The sequence below is a fragment of the Triturus cristatus genome, chromosome 6 (assembly GCF_964204655.1).
Source record: "Triturus cristatus chromosome 6, aTriCri1.1, whole genome shotgun sequence".
Classification (NCBI taxonomy): Eukaryota; Metazoa; Chordata; class Amphibia; order Caudata; family Salamandridae; genus Triturus; species Triturus cristatus.
In genome coordinates, this window is record NC_140589.1 from 1899827500 (window position 1) to 1899844628 (window position 17129).

At 45.3% G+C, this 17129-nt stretch overlaps 1 protein-coding gene across 7 annotated transcripts in view; it reads right to left on the reverse strand.

Moving 5' to 3' along the window:
• LOC146822366 (uncharacterized) overlaps positions 1–17129 on the reverse strand; it is a 164776-nt gene that overhangs the window by 92405 nt on the left and 55242 nt on the right. For 2 of the 7 annotated variants that reach the window (XM_085613457.1, XM_085613458.1), the window contains exon 4: positions 6393–16287. The exons of the other annotated variants lie outside the window; for them this stretch is intronic. In XM_085613457.1, coding sequence (XP_085469583.1) covers positions 14576–15871 — 1296 coding nt within the window. In that variant the 5' untranslated portion in view covers positions 15872–16287 and the 3' untranslated portion in view covers positions 6393–14575. Of the gene's footprint in view, positions 1–6392; positions 16288–17129 lie in introns of those variants that run through there. 7 annotated transcript variants of the gene reach the window in all.

Sequence of the window (17129 nt, forward strand, 5' to 3'; positions counted from 1 at the left end):
TGTACTTGTGTGCACATATTGTAATACTCCTACTAGCATAAGCTAGCTGTATAATGACAAACTATGCCTCAGTGAAATGCTTTGTAACTATTGGACAATGCTTTATGGTAATCAATAAAGTTTGTTTAAAAAAAAAACCCAGACAGTTCTCGCTCATCCATGTCCCTGTATGTCATGGAATCTGGCAGCAGCCCCCTCTGGTTGGCCGGTGACCGACACCGCAATTTTGGTGTCATCTGTATAGGTCACCAGCTCAAAACCAAACAATTCAATCAGTGGAGTCACATAACGATTAAATATGGTAGGCCTTTGAGCTGAGCTCCCTGGGACGCCACATTGCAGAGAGAAAAGGGGGTGAGCTAAACCATTCTAATGCCACAAACCGTACTTATGCAGGTTAAAAAGTTTTAAGAAGGGAGAGTGCTTTGTCCCTAGTATCTAACAAAGCCGGACGGTCCAGAAGCAGAAGAGTATGGTTGACCATGTCAAAGGCTGCCGAGAGGTCTAATAAAATCAGGGCTGCATTTCCTCCCACATCAAGGATCTGCCTGATTTTCTCAGAGGCCGAAATGAGGGCTAGGTCTGCACTATGGTGGCTTTTAAAGCCAAACTGGGGAGCTTCCAAAAGGTTATTTTTATTGATATAAGAGGTAAGTTCTAGATTGATAACTTTTTCAACTATCTTTTCAGGGAATGAGAGCCGTGATATCGGCTGATAGTTTGAATCTGTCGGATCCAGAATGGATTTTTTAATCAAAGATGGAATGGATGCTTTCTTCCACTCTATTGGAAAGTGACCAGCACTGAACATCTTACTAAAGATGTCAGTGAGAGCTATGGCAGCAGTTTCAGGCATAAACAGCACAATTGTGGGAGGACAAGGATCATTGGGAGCACCAGATTTGATAGACTTTAACATCCCTAAAGTGTGATCGATAGTTAGAGATGAGAAGGAGGTGAGCAAGATGGATGGCCCCTTCTCTGATAAGGGTTTTACTAAGAGCAGTGACAGAGTCTATGATATTACTGTGAATTGTGCCAGATCATGAGGAGAAACTCCACCAGGTATACAAACCGACAGAAGATGGGTTACACAAACATCATAGTGTATTGTTTGAGTGGAGTTGGCACTGGCTAGGATAGTCAGGCTATGATACAAACGCTATAGCCTCTCTCCTGGGTTTTTGGGAGACTGACTCTGAGGCTGCTGGTCCTCATGGCCTCCTGCATCCTTCTTGTGACATGCCCGTTGGCATATGCAGGCTTTGCAGTGGGACCAGAAGTTCCAGTTGGCACAGCATCAACGGAATCTCTCCGACATGGTACAGATCTTGGACGGAACTGCAAAAGATATGCAGGAGTGGCTAATGATGAACCGTGATTGGGTTAGAGGGAGACCACTCTCCCTTACCCAACCAGATCTGGTGATAGTGACAGATACGTCACTTCTGGGATCGAGAAGAAATCTCGGAGAGTTGGAGCTCAGAAGACTCTGGTCTCCGTCGGAATCCAGACTCCACTTCAATATGCTGGAGCTCCGTGCAAACCGACTAGCAATGAAATACCTCTATCTATCCTCCATCAAGGGAGTACTAGTGTAGATGTGCACAGGCAACACCACCACCATGTGGAACTACAACAAACAGGGTGGTGAGGGTTGTCGATCCTGGACATGGCTGGAACAGCAGGACATTACCCTGGTGGTTCAACACCTAGTAAGAACGCCAGGACAGACAAACTCAGCCGCTTATGCCTAACGGATCGCGAATGGTGTCTCCACCCGTAGGAGGCACAAGATCTCTTTCAGCAATGAGGAAAGCCTTAGTTAGATCTGTTTGCCTCCACGGAGAATGTACAATGTCAGCAGTTTTGCACAATAGAGTTTGCAAGGTGGCCTCCTGGACACCTTTTCGCCCATAACACTCCTGCTCAGAGTTCTCAAGAAGTTCAGTTACGGCCGGGTCCAAGTCATCCCTGTACCTCCAAACTGAGCACAGAGAGTTTGATATCCTGAACTATTATACCTTCGTTTCTAAAGGGCCTTCTCCATCTCTTCCCTTCTTCACCATTTAGTATCATCTGAACAGGCATGGAACAACAGATAGAGATCTGCCACCTGCCGCTAGCCAAGGGAGGACTTTAATTTAGTTGAAATCTACAGGTCCCGACCAGCTACATAATGTGACCACTTCACGACATCTCACAATGGCAATCAGATATGGGATGATATTAACAAAGATTATCCCAGCAGTTCTCTCACCATTTCTCCCTCCTACTTAAGCCTGCTCAGGACCATAAACTTTAAACACAATAGTTCACAATGTACAACTCAGAAGTAACGATCTAAGTAAACAATGATCAGAAGAAACACTATACAGAGACTTACAGAGCTGCTCAATGCTTCCAGCTTAATAAAAACCATAAACTGTGCGCCTTTCTCTCACACCTCTTCATCCATCACACTGCTAAATGCTGCGTCCTATAAAACGATAACCGTACTTCAGTGGTCATCATGCATGACATGGAAACTCTTCCCACATAGATCAAAACAAACACAAAACACTTGAGAGAACACACCCTACCTGGTGCAGTGTGCTACCCAGTTAGGAAAGCGATTCAGCACCCCACATCTGGATAATAACCGCTATATAAATATTGCAATACAATAGAACATTCAACTCGCAAAGTGTAAAACAACTGCAGACTGCATTAACAGGCACAACAGCTCACTTATGTTAATGGTCACAAGTGCCCCAGCTCATGCGTGCCGCAGCTCACAAGTACAATAATAACCACACTGCAGCTTTTACATCTGATAACAAAATGTGGGCCAATCCCGAAGAATGTTTTCTAAGTTTGCATGGATTTCAAGGGACTTCATTTCCCAATTACATGGTGCTGTATTCTGGGGTTTATTTTAACAACGGCATGCATTCTGCGAGTTCTAGTCCTGTTTATTTTAAACACACTCCTAAATAAAATGATTTGTAAATGAAAAGCCAAGAACTGAAGGATTGCATACTTGGGGACGGTGTCACCTGGTAACTTATCCTGTTATGTTATGCAGAATTGTAGAGCGCACCATCACCCAGGAGGATATCCTGGCGCTGAGCAGGTGTGAGTGTAGCCTAATCTAAGGATTTTGGGACTACTCAAAAGGCAGAGTCCTCAGCTTCTTGCAGAATACAAGAGGTGAGTAGGCTCTTATGTGTAGTGGCAGGTCGTTCCACTCTTCAGGTGGGATGTAGGAGAAGGCTCTACCACTGGAACTGGTTTTCTGTATGCATGGGATGTGGACAAGTAGGAGTCCATACAAGCGGAGGTGTCTGGAAAGTTTGTGAGGTATGCTGAACCAGTGTTATGCAGTGCCTAGAAAGTGTGGGTGAGGAGATTAAATTGTGATTTTTTGTGTATGGAGACTCAGTAAAACTCCTTCAGGTGTTGTGTGATGAGAGTTCAACGTGGCAGGTTGAGAATGATTTTGGCCACTAAGTTTTGAATGATCGTGAGTCTTCTACTTAGGTTTTTGTTGACCCCGGCATAGACGGTATTTCTGTAGTCCAGCTTGCTTGTGACGAGGGCGTGCATGATTGTTTTCCAGGTGCTGATTGGGAGCCATTTGAAAATCTTCCCCAGCATCTTCGGTGTATGGAAGAGGAAGAGGTGTGGCGCAGCAGCCAGGGTGGCTGATGCTGGAACCTGGGGCTCACGGTTCGATCCTGGGCGCTGGCAGCAGATCAGCCCAGCATCATGTGACTCTGGGCAATAGCTCGCTTAATCTTCCCGACAGCCCCTAGTGCCTAGACACCCTCGGGCACTTGTACGCGCTTTACAAATACTGGACATTTTATGGAAGCGTCAGGCGTTGACGGAATTGACTTGGTGAGTCATGTTGAGTCTGGTGTTGATGATGATCCTGAAGTGCTTGGCGTTGTCGGTCCTAGCTCTGTTGGCTACTGGGTGGAATCCCACAGTGAAGTGCTCTCCCTGAAGATCACAATTTCGGTCTTGTCAGTGTTTGGCTTTAGACAGATGGTCTTCATCCAGTGGACAATTTCAATCATGCAGGCATTGAACTTGATCGGGGGCCTGGGCGTCTTGTCCATAAAGGAGAGAATGAGTTGGAACTAGAGAGGATGTTGATGTCGTGAGATGATGCTGGCTAGAGGGATCATGTATGCATTGAAGAGAGTCTGGCTCATGGAGGATCCATGCGGAACCCTGCAGATGAGGTCATCGACGTCCAAGATGTATAGTGCCAGGCTCACACTCTGGCTGATTCCAGTCAGGAAGGAGAACATCCTTCAGAGTCGGCGTCTTTGGATTCCAAAGTTGTGTAGACGTTGGAACCAGACTGAGTGGTGTTGAGGAGTAGGTCTAATGATCACATCTACCTCTTTTTAATTTGATCTAAGCCTGGGCAAAACACTACGCTACGCTCGCGTAGTTTGCACTACTTCGCACTACGCGAATTGCACGTAGCACAGTGCAAAAACGTGTAGCGTAGTGTTATGTAGTGCAGCGGTCATTTTTTGCTTGCTCGCGGTCCTGAACATCAAGTTGGCGACCGCGAGCAAGCAAAAATTACATCCCGGCGAGACTTTTTCCACGTTCGCGATCAGCAACATCAAGTTGGCAATCACGAGCGTGGAAAATAAACTTCCCCGCGAGATTCTCAATGTGAGGAGGTTAGGTTTCTCATTGCGAATGCATGAAATGGTTTACTGGGAGTGTTGGAACCAGACTGAGTGGTATCAAGGAGTTACTGGTCGTTGAGGTATTTGCTGAGACTCTGTTGATGATTTTCTCTAAGACCTTGACCAGGAATGGTAGTAGGTAGATCGTTCTGTAGATGGCGAGAGTTCAAGGCTCTGCAGAGGGCTTCTTGCTCAATGGAAGGACAGTTGCATGTTTCCAAGTATCCAGGAAGGTCACAGAGGAGACTGAGGCATAAAGAATGGGAGTGCGCATGGTGCTGATGGGTTGCAGTCCTATAGAGTAGGAGTTGTGGGGCCGGGGGCCTATGGGATCCCTGATCTGAATGAATTCATGGTAGCAGCGGTTTCTACTTGGGCGATGATGGGAAATGTGGTTAGCATGGATTCTTCAATTAAGATCAGGAGGTATCTAGTGAGTTCTTTTGGGCCCAGTTGTGTGTTGAAGTTGCTTTAAATGGCAGTAATTTTGTACTTGAAGAAATGAGAGGGATAATTGTTGCGGTATTGCAAGAGAGTGATCGAGTTGGATGCATATTAAAATGCCCTTTGTGCTTTACAACAATAAAAGACTGGACTTCTGGTAACTGGGTTGCTTAGCCTATGGTCCCCGTGTACATGTACATTACGTTTCTTGATAAAGTATTGGTTTATTTTTATTCCAGCTTCTACATGGTCATTGAGTGTCTTCGTGGGTACTGCAGAGTTTTAGAGATTGGTGTTGGGTGAATATGTAAACGAGACATGTTGGAGATGGAGTGGTTGTGAATGATCATTCCAGTTGCTTACATGCAATGGAATAGCTGTGTTTTGTTTGGTTAGTAATGAAGAGAGGCCTGTTGAATCCTGAGCTCCCATTCCCTGTATGGCTGAGGCGGTGTCTGGAATATGTGTTGTATCCTGTATGCTCCCATCCTCTGTATGTCTTATCCGGGGTCATGAATGTGTGTTGTATCCTGTGCACCTATTCCCTGTAGGTCTAAGCAGTTGTCTAGAATGTGTGTTGTATCCTGTGCTCCCATTCCCTGGACGTCCGAAGTGGTGTCTGGAATGTGTGTTGTATCCTATGCTCGCATTCCCTGGAGGTCTGAACCGGTGTCTGGAATGAGTGTCGTATCCTGTGGGCTCCCATTCCCTGTATGTCTGAGCTGGTGCCCGGAATGTGTGTTGCATCCTGTGCTAACATTGCCTGTACGTCTCAGCTGGTATATAGAATTTGTGACGAATCCAGTGCTCGCATTCACTGTATGTCTGAGCCAGTGTATGGAATGCGTGCCACAACCTATGTGCCCATACCAAGGATTTATGAACCGGTGTGTGACATGTCTTGTATCCTGTGCTCCCTTTCCCTGTAAGTCTGAGCAGGTGCCTGGAATGCGGTCAGTGACGGTTGTAAAAGAATATTGGTCTGTGGTTGTGAGAAAATGGGGAATATTCTATGGTATGGTTGTGTTTCTGTGACCTCACCATGTAATACACCTACCAACCCTTTTAGGATCAGTAGGTTTAGTTTGTTAAATGTTAGCTCAACCCTGGGTGGCTGTGGCTCTTAACAGCAAGGCTTACACACAGGTACAAGTGTGAAGCATTTTAGAAACCACCAAAATAATTGATGAAGAAATAACTTTTTTATATTTTATTATATTTTTATATATTTCTAGAAACCACAATGAAAAAGATCCACTGGAGGGATCTGGAATTTACAAGGTACAGTAAATCAGAAAATATCACTTAACCGCAAATAAGCAATGGCAAATCTAACGAATTAGGCACTTAGAATTATTTTCACCAAAAAGTTGAACTAGTTGTAATGCGGTCAGTTTGGGCAACCAACTTCAGCAGGGAGCCAGTCAGGGGGATATGCAAGGCCCTCAGAAACCATTCCCTCCACAGAAGAAGCAGTCTTCCGACAGTCCCAGGCACTTTATCCTCATTGCGATGGATTCCTAAGGCAGTGGTTCTGATGCGAAGGATACAGAATGCTGAAAATGCTCAAGGGTGGTGTGGATACGATGTGGTTGAAGGAGGTCTTTCTGCAGCTGCTCCCTGGTCTGCAGGTTTGGCGAGGTGATCCTGGCTACAGGGGTCGATGTCCCTGGAGGTCTTCTCGGGCCTGGCAGAAGTCCAGTTTCCACTGAACTGCCAGCTGTCCTGTGTCACTGTCACAGCCAAATCCTTCCCTGGGCTTTAGCTTCTCCAGCAACCTTCCCAGGTCAAGCAGACCCAGATGCAACTTCTGACAGCCAGGTCCTGGTCCTTGGTCACGCACAGCGATGAGGAGCAGTGATCAGGGCTATCACTCGCCCTTAGCAGACTTCTGTAACTGTTGTGTCACCATGCTGCAAACAGGTCTGCCAGCTGCTCCTTCGAGTCTCTTGCCTCGGCTGGGCCCCGAAAACAACTTCTCCAAGAGCAGAACACATCAGGATACCTTAGGGTGCACCATTCTATCCACTCCCAGTAAGGCAGAACTCTTTTCTTTGCGCCCAGAACTCCTTAGCCCAACTCAGGTGTGGCTACCAAGGGAGCTAAATTCCCCTGAAAAACTGGTTTGGCAACTGGTTCCCCCTTTCCTGTCCCTTGTGTAAGCCTGTCTATCCAGACAATACAGCAGCCTCTCTCCCAAGTGGTTCCCATTTGCCCTTCAAAGATGGTTTCTGCTTTGAAGCTCGCCTTTAGGGCCAACATACGTGTGACTTCCTACAGGAGGGAGAACACCTCCTTCCAGTGAAGGCCCCTATTGTATCCTTTCCTGGGAGTCGTTAACACGTCTCTCTAGGAGAGCAGAAAACGGACTCAATGACAAGTCTTCTTGTGCAACCGTTAAGGACACGGGGGATTAAAAGCAACACAGTGGGTTGAGAGCTCCCACATTCTCACTCTAGCAATGATGTCTCGTGCTCTGGGTGTGACATTGTATCTCTCAGTAATATTAATATCCTGTGACTTTTAGATATGTATTAACCCCTAATCACTCTTTAAATGCTTCCCACAGCGTAGCTAGAGAGGTAACAGAGCCCTGGTTCAACATGTAGTAGGATAAAATCACTTGGTGAGTTTCTGTTTAATAACTGGGTCTGACAGCTCAGATGGTCGCAGCTGCTACATTCTATGTATCCCCAGATAGCTGTCAATGGTCAAAGCCATCAGAACTGGAGAATAATCGGACAGAGTCCTAGGTAAATGTATTATAGTTTCACCCCAGCCCACCGCATCTCTAGATCCTAACCAGTAATCGATCCTGGAAGATATTCCATGTACTACAAAATGGAATGTATACAGTCTGGATTTGGGGCATTCAACATGGTACAAGTCTAGCAGTTTGTACTGGTGCATAATATCACATAGATCTTCCTGCGCTTCAGTGTGTCAGCTGGACCTGTTGCCGGTGGTAGCCAAATAAGCGTGCAGCATTAAAGTATTTTACATATATTACAAAGCGGGGGGGGGGGGAGGACTTCCACAAGCCTGTTTCTAACTTTAGTGGAAAAGAAGAAAGAAAAAAAAAGCAGGGTCGAAATTTGGCCCATATGTACTGATCAATGTAATGTGCACCGAACCAAACAACCCCTGTACAACCACACACCGGTACTCTTCCTCACAGAATATATCCACAGGCCGGAACCATAAGCCTTGTTTAACCAATATAGCCACTTCCGTAGCGACTGAGGAAAAGAAATGGGAGGTACGAGCTCCAGATTTTGGAGAAATTATCATCCCCCACATAACCAGCATGCATCCCCAGAACTAATAAAAAACACACACCTTTGGCCTAATGAGGTATGCAGTCACCAGTCGGACCTTGCGGTGGTCATTCACCCCTCTCACATTACAGAAGAGCAGCCTAGCCTTACATCCAGAGCTTTCCCCAGTCGTGTGTTGTGTCTGCAATTTTGACCCCCCCTTTCTTCTAAGCTTTTCTGTCAAATCAGAACTATTTGATCAGGAGTATTTGTACCATCAAAACCCTGTGTAACCTGTCTTCTAGTAATAGTAGCCCAAACGGCCTTCCCAACTAACCCTTACCCACATTGTATGAGTAACCTTAGCAGAGCTTTACAGTCTAGCCTCAGGGGGCTAAACTGGCATCAATCACATTGATGCCCAGACTCAAGTGATGCTCCGTTGGTTGTGTTAGATATAACAGTAGTGTTAGAATACTGTCCTTCTTGCATATCAATGAGAGATATAACTTGTCTTGACACAGTGGGTGGGTATTCAAGGATTAGTAGCTGGTGAATTGTGGGCGGGGAGACCTTTTCTACAACTTTTAAAGCATGAGAGCAAGCCTCAGAAAACCCTCCGCATACCCCAGTGAACTCAAAAACTACTGGCCAATCTCCCTGCTCCCATCCCCAGCGAAGGTACTGGAAAATATCATCAACAATCAACTCATGACTCACCCGGAGCAGAACCAGCTACTTGACGCCTCCAAATCCGGCTTCCACAGCTACAACACCATGCGGATCACAGCAACAGATGACCTCCATTCCAAACCCTCCTCGACCAAGAAGAAACAGCAGCTTTAATCCTCCTTGACTGCTCAGCAGCCCTTGACACCATATCCCACCACACACTGATCAAAAGATTCCACCACATCGGCATCCATGGAGACCCGCTCAGTTGGAACGCCTCCTTCCTCACCGGAAGAATCCAGAGGATCCACCTATCGCCTTTCACCTCTGGACCCAAGGAGATCACCTGCGGTGTCCCCCAGGGCTCATCCTTTAGCCCCAAACTCTTCAACACATATATGACCCCGTTGGTCAACATCGTCAGATCCCATAGTCTCAACAGAATTTCCCATGCAGGCGACACCCAACTCATCCTCTCACTCACCGATGTCCCTACCACCACCAGGACCAAATTCCACATATGTATGGCAAAAATTGCCAACTGGATGAAGAAAAATTGCCTGCAGCTAAACACAGACAAGACGGAAGTACTGATCTTTGGCAACAGCAGCAACACATTAAATGACTCCTGTTGGCCATCAGACCTAGGACCCGCACCCACTCCTGACCATGCTAGAAACCTTGGAATCATCATCGACAACATGCTCACCATGAAATGAAAGATCAACGCCATCTCCTCTGCCTGCTTCCACACTCTGTGCATATACAGAAGATGTTCAAGTGGCTACCCCTCCACATGAGGTGCACCGTGACACAGGCCCTTATCACCAGCCGACTGGACTATGGCAACACCGTCTACGTAGGAATTGACGCACACCTCCTACAGAGACTTCAAACCAAACCGAAAGCCGCAGCCAGACTCATCCTCTGCCTTCCCCGACAAACCCACATCACACCCCTCCTCAGGCAACTCCACTGGCTCCCTGTACAGGAGAGATGACAATTCAGCTACTGACCCATGCACACAAGGCTCTACACAACCAAGGACCCATATACATTAACCACTGCCTGAACTTCCACCAACTGTTGACAAGACTACACTCCGCCTCCCTTTCACTTACCCATACTCCCTGCATCTACCAAAACAGAAGTGGAGGACCCTCCTTCTCACACATTGCAGCAAAGACCTGGAACAGCCTCCCCACGCACCTCCGAACCATCACTTCACTTCCGGAATTCCGAATGGCCCTCAAGACCTGGCTGTTTGAATAAGCCTACTGGAACTGCAAGCGCCTGGATACCCTATTGGGTGATTAGCCACCCTTTATAAATCCTGCTCGACTGCAGCCTTGATCACTGTGGAATTAACAGTTAGCTTTCCATAAACAACTGAAGCAAAGCTTCCAGTTCTTTTATAGACTCAATCCAAGTATCAATGTCTTCAGGATGGTGATACAATGACCAATCAATTGCTCCTTCTGTCCATTCAAGGACTGTGGATTTATCTTTCTATTCTTCCCGCTGCAGCTCTTCAGTCACCAAATGGGCCCATACAGTTCAGTAGTATTATGTTTTTTACCATTGTTACTTGGTGGGAGCCCAGTCGGAGAGGAGTGTGGTACAGCGCTGTTGAATTGGTCATGACAATTTATTATAGTAGACTCTGTAACAGGAAAAGGACCTTGTCATGCTGCTTAGGGGACCATGAGTCGGCTTTGTAAACAGGACACATCACTGGATGTGTTATCCCATCACCACAACCAGCAGGGACATCGCAGACCACCTCAATCTAAGTATGCGGGCATAGAGTTGATAAAATTGATACAATGTCTCTTGCGTTTTGCTGCGGGTTTAAAATTGGTATGGTGCTTATTTACATAACCAAAAGACACAAATGATAGACGGAATTCGGAATAAATGAAACATTCACCCCCAGTCAAGAGATCTGGTTTAAATCCATTGTTCTTTTGCTCTTCATGCCACACCAGTTAAGACCTAGCAATATGCAAATCCTTGGCCCTGCTCCTCATGGGAGCAGTCCAGCTCGACCTGCAAAGCCAGGTCATCCATGGACCAGAAACAAGCATCCTGGACCAGTTTTGGCGTATCACCCCTCATCAGTCAGCTTGAATCCAGTGCAAAGTGAGCCCAGGACCCACGTCTGGGCATACCCTTGGCCCTTTATATGGTTCCTCCCCAGGGTGGGCTTTCCTATGGTACATTGGCTGTGCCCTTCTAATAAATGCCTTGTCACTTTCTTTACACTCATACGATTACTTCTTTAAGAACACTTTGTAACATTCTCCAGAACTCGCCCCGAGTTTTGCAAAGCCATCCCTTGCTTCATCACCCAACTCGCCATTGCCTCCGAACACTATATATTCTTAGCAGATTCCACATGGAAGACCTTAGCGATGCCAGCACTGACAAACTAACAGAAAGTATGAGCAATATCGGCCTCGTCCAACTCATCGACCCAACACATATCGTCGGGCACATACTTGACTCCATCAGCAAAACAATCAAGTACCACTATGTCACAGAACTCCCCTGGACCGATCACTCCATCGTCCACTTCACCATCACAGGGCACAGCGCTACAGAAACCAAACCACCCAGCACACCTCAGCGCAACTTGAAAACTGTCTCAGACGAGAACTGGAACAACATTCTCCATGCCAACTGACCGGACACAGCTCCAGACCTTAAACAGGCCATCAAGAACTTCACAGACTGGATCACCGACTATGTGACCCCCGCCGAGCCGAACAAGACCAGAGAATCCACAAAGTGTGTCAACTTGTTTACCCCGGAACTTCAGACCTCTCAATCAGACTGTTGTTGGCTAGAAAGAAGATGGAGTACCAGTAAGGATCCAGTGCACTACACCACCTTTAGGACATCGATCAACCACTACCACCTCCACAATAAAGCGAAGAAGAGTGCCGTCACATGCTGCATAAAGATCAGCTCAAACCACAGCAATGAGCTCTTCACCATTGTTAGGGAATTCAGCAACCCTGCGTCCACCGAGAATATCATAACTCCCTTCTGTGATCAGTGCGAAATGGTTGCTGACTACTTTCATTAGAAGATCGCCTTCATCTATAGGGACTTTGAAACTCAGCTCTCTGCCAGTGACAGCATCGACCTCCTCACACCCACTGACACCAACTCCGACCTCGGCCGCTTCCTGGCACCTCCTCATCGCACAAGACACCACCACTATAATGAAGTCGATCCACTCTGGGGTATCCACTGATCCATGCCCCCACCTTATTTTTAACCTCAGGAGCAAGGCGATCAGCTTAGAGCTCACAAAACCACTGAAAAGATCCATCGCCATGGCCTCCTTGATGAGTGGTAACACGCAGAAGTGACACCCCTCCTGAAAAAAAAACCCTCAGCAGACCTAGAGCAGCTGAAGAACTCTGATACCCCTGCTCTCGTTCTCGGCCAAAGTCTTCGAGAGGTCGATCAAGAGGCAGCTGACCAGACAACCCCTGGAGTCCTCCCAGTTCGGCTTCCGAGCCAATCAAAGCACAGAGACCGCTCTGATAGCAGCCAGAGATTACATCAGAGCCCTCCTGGACCTCAACGAGACTGCAGCCCTCATCTTCCTTTTATCTCTCAGCTGCCTTCAGCATGGTCTCCCACCAGATCCTGATCGACAAGCTCCACCACATCAGAATCCAAGGAAATGCCCTCAAATGGATCGCCTCCTAGCTCACCAGAAAAACTCAATCAGACACTGCCCTACTCCTGAACCCAAGGACATCATCTGCGGCATCCCACGAGGATCCTCAGTTAGCCCTCCCCTTCTTCTACATTACATGACACCCCTAGCCAACATGGTCAGATCGCACGGCCTGAAGGTCATCTTCTACACTGACTACGACCCACCTCACTACCTCCAAAGACAACTTAAATAGGTGCACGGCCAACATCACTAACTGGATGAAGCACAACTGCCTAAAACTGAACACAGACAAGACAGAAGTCCTCATTTAGAAGCAACGCATGGTGGTCAGCAGAATCTGGCTTCTTCCCTTACCGACCATGCCCGTGACTCCAGCATTGTCCTGGACAACAAGCTCTCCATGAAGAAGCAAATCAACATGATCTCCACCATCTGCTTCCTCACAATGCGCATGCTCTGCAAGATCTTTACATAGCTCCCCACCAGACACCTGCATTCCACCTCCCTCTTCCACGCTTAAACTCCTAGAGTCTAAAGCACCCGACACGGAGGCCGCTCTTACTCCCACCTGGCTGCAAAGACCTGGAATGAACTCCACCTGCACCGGAGATCTGCCTTACCACTGAATCTGGAAAGGACTCAAGACCTGGTTGTTCAACTGATCGGCCACTCCGGACAACAACTCCTCACCCAGCGCCTTGAGAACCTCACTGATGATTTGCCGTGCTTAATACCCATTGATTGATCGAGTCTGTACATACATATAGATTTTTCTCAGTGGGGACTTTCTGAAGATGCGGTTTTAATTCTCCTTTGCCAATAAATGCCTTGCTATATTCAGTGCGGTCTACAGGGTTGACTTTTGATGTCGAGTTAGCTCTCCATTTATGAATGCATGGTAACATTCAATACATTTATAGAGTTTCTCTCCTGTGTGAACATTCTGATATATATTTTGTTTTGTAATCGATCCCTTGTCACATTCTATTCATTAATAGGATGTCTCCCTAGTGTAGATTTGTTTATACTGCATTAGCTTATTCTTCCTGTGGAAGACTTTATTAAACTCTGTACATACATTGGATTTCTTGCCATGTAGATTTTCGGATGTCACTTCAGTTTTCCATTTATTATGAATGCTTAGTGGTATTCAGTACATACATATGTTTTCTCCCCTGCGTGAACTTCCTGATCTTGTATTACATTTTGCTTTGTAATAAATCCCTTGTCACATTCTATACATTCATGTGGTTTCTCTCCAGTGTAGACGCTGAATTTGCTTTAACTCTCTCTTTAAAATAAATACCTTGTCATATGCGGTGCAGTTGAATGGTCACCCTCCATTTAGAATAAAGGCGTTGTCAAATTTTGTACAATTATATGGTTTCTTTCATGTGTGAACATTCTGATGTATTTTTAAACTTTGATTTGTAATAACTGCGAAGTCACATTCAGTACAGCCATATCGTTTCTCACCAGTGTGGAATTTCTGAAGTAGTATTTAACTTTGCCTAGTAATAAATGTCTTGTTGCATTATGTACATTCATAGGGTTTCTCTCCTACGTGGACTATGTGATGTTGCATAAGATGCGACTTTCTAATAAATGACTTCTCACATTCAGTGCAGTTGAATGATCTCTCTCCGATGGGGATTTTCTAAATGTTGCTTCAGCTCTCCATTGGTTATAAATGCCTTGTCACATTCAGTGCATTCGTACAGTTTCTCCCCAGTGTGAACTCTCTGATGTTCCTTTAGGGGTCTAGATTTGATAAATGCTTTGCCACATTCTGTACACTGATATGATTACTCCCCAGTGTGGATTTTCTGATGTCGTGTTAGTTCTCCATTTCTTATAAATGCTTTGTCACATTTATATGGTTTCTGCCCAGTGTGGACTTTCTGATGTTCCATTAGCTGTGACTTTCTAATGAATGCCTTTTCACATTCTGTACATTTATATGGTTTCTCCCCAGTGTGGATTTTCTGATGTCGCGTTAGCTCTCCGTTTGTTATAAATGCTTTGTCACATTTTGAACATTTATATGGTTTCTCCCCAGTGTGGATTTTCTGATGTCGCGTTAGATCTCCATTTGTCATAAATGCTTTTTCACATTCTGTACATTTATATGGTTTCTCCCCAGTGTGGATTTTCTGATGTCGCGTTAGCTCTCCGTTTGTTATACATGCTGTGTCACATTTTGTACATTTATATGGTTTCTCCCCAGTGTGGATTTTCTGATGTCGCGTTAGATATCCATTTGTCATAAATGCTTTGTCACATTCTGTACATTGATATGGTTTCTCCCCAGTGTGGACTTTCTGATGTTCCATTAGATGGGTTTTTGTAATGAATGCCTTGTCACATTCTGTACATTGGTATGGTTTCTCCCCAGTGTGGATTTTATGATGGCGCTTTAGCATTCCATTGCTTATAAATGCTTTGTCACATTCTGTACATTGGTATGGTTTCTCCCCAGTGTGGATTTTATGATGTTGCTTTAGCGTTCCATTTCTTATAAATGCTTTATCACATTCTGTGCATTTATATGGTTTCTCCCCAGTGTGGATTTTATGATGTAGCGTTAGGTCTCCATTTGTTATAAATGATTGGTCACATTCTGTACATTGGTATGGTTTCTCCCCAGTGTGGATTTTGTGATGTCGTTTTAGCTGTCCATTTGTTACAAATGCTTTGTCACATTCTGTACATTTATATGGTTTCTCCCCAGTGTGTAGTTTCTGATGTTTAATTAGAAGGGACTTTCTAATGAATGCCTTGTCACATTCTGTACATTGGTATGGTTTCTCCCCAGAGTGAATTTTGTGATGTCGTTTTAGCTGTCCTTTTGCTACAAATGCTTGGTCACATCCTGCACATTTATATAATTTCTCCCTATTGTGGAGTTCCAGATGTCGTTTTAGCTGTCCAATTGTTATAAATGCTTTGTAACATTCTGTACATTGATACGGCTTCTCCCCGGTATGGGTTTGTTGATGCTGCCTTAGATTCTTCTTCCTATGGAACACTTTATTACATTCTGTACATTTATATGGTTTCTCCTCTACGTAGACACTCTGATGCTGCATTAGGTCTTTCATTGCAAAGAAAACTTTTCCACAGTCAGTCAATCAATATGGTTCTTCTCCAGTATGATCTTCTGATGTTGCACTTGCTCTTTCTCTCCCTAATAAATGTGTTGTCACTTTCTAGATATTCATACGGTTTCTCTTCTGTGGGTTCTTTCTGATCCAGGTTAGCTCTTCCTTTGTAATGAGAACCTTATCAGACTTGCTTCCGTAAGTCAGTGTGTTATTTCATCAATGTATATCAGGTGATCCCGAAGAGCCAAGTACAGACCACATTGGGCAGTTTGGGTTTTCTGCTGTAGAAAAAGACTTTGGCGAGGCATTAGCCTTCAAGGGAAGAAATTGAGGTGTATTGTTTTTACATCACTTCCTACACAAGTAATGTTTAATGCCGTCATCTTTTTTGTTCATTACTGCATTTATTTCACCTGTTGGAAAAAAAAATTAAAACAAGCACTGGATAAGCTTAAATGGTGGGTCCATCACGGAAATCTATTGGCATTTAATGAGACATTTAATTGACCACATAGACAAGTGCGCTGAAGAAATTCTAGATTACAAGTTCAATGTAAAGATGCAATAGGCAGAGCAAGGGCATACGATCCTTCCTGGACGCCTTCCTATCGCGGAGTGTGGACTCAAGGAGTAACCAAGACTTCAGTTGAGTCTTTTGTGCAGCGGTACCACAGTTCTTCTGACAGCGGTTCTGTGAAGATCTATAAGTGTCGGATTTGATGGGGCAAGAGACTCAGCATTTACGTCCAAATGTGCCTTTGATGTGAGGGAAACTTCTAAGAGTGGTTTTGAAGGGCACTAGTATCTCTTCCAATCCCAGCACTCACTCCAGACTACCAAAGGGAGTTATCATTCCTTTGAATGGGGTCAGTCTACTACCCTGTGAGGAGTAAGAGTGGGCCCCTTCCTCCCATCTGCTCTGAAAGACCCATCGGGATCCAGATAAGTGCTAAATCACACCCAACCCATGCAGTGTCTGTAGCTCTCTAGAAGGAATACACAAAGCGGTTGGTCACCTAGTCCAGATGTGTATTAGAGACTTTTCTAAAGTAGTAATGTTAAATCTGACTTTACCAGTAAAGAGGATTTATCATTACCATTGTAAAGATATCAAACATGAAAAGGATACTCCTTTCCAATCAGGAATTACAGCTTAAAGGTATTCTACAGATTTCCCAGTTCTAGCCAACGAGAGGAGTAGGCCTTACAGCAGTGAAAAAGTAATTTAACTGTTTGTCACTACCAGGACATGTAA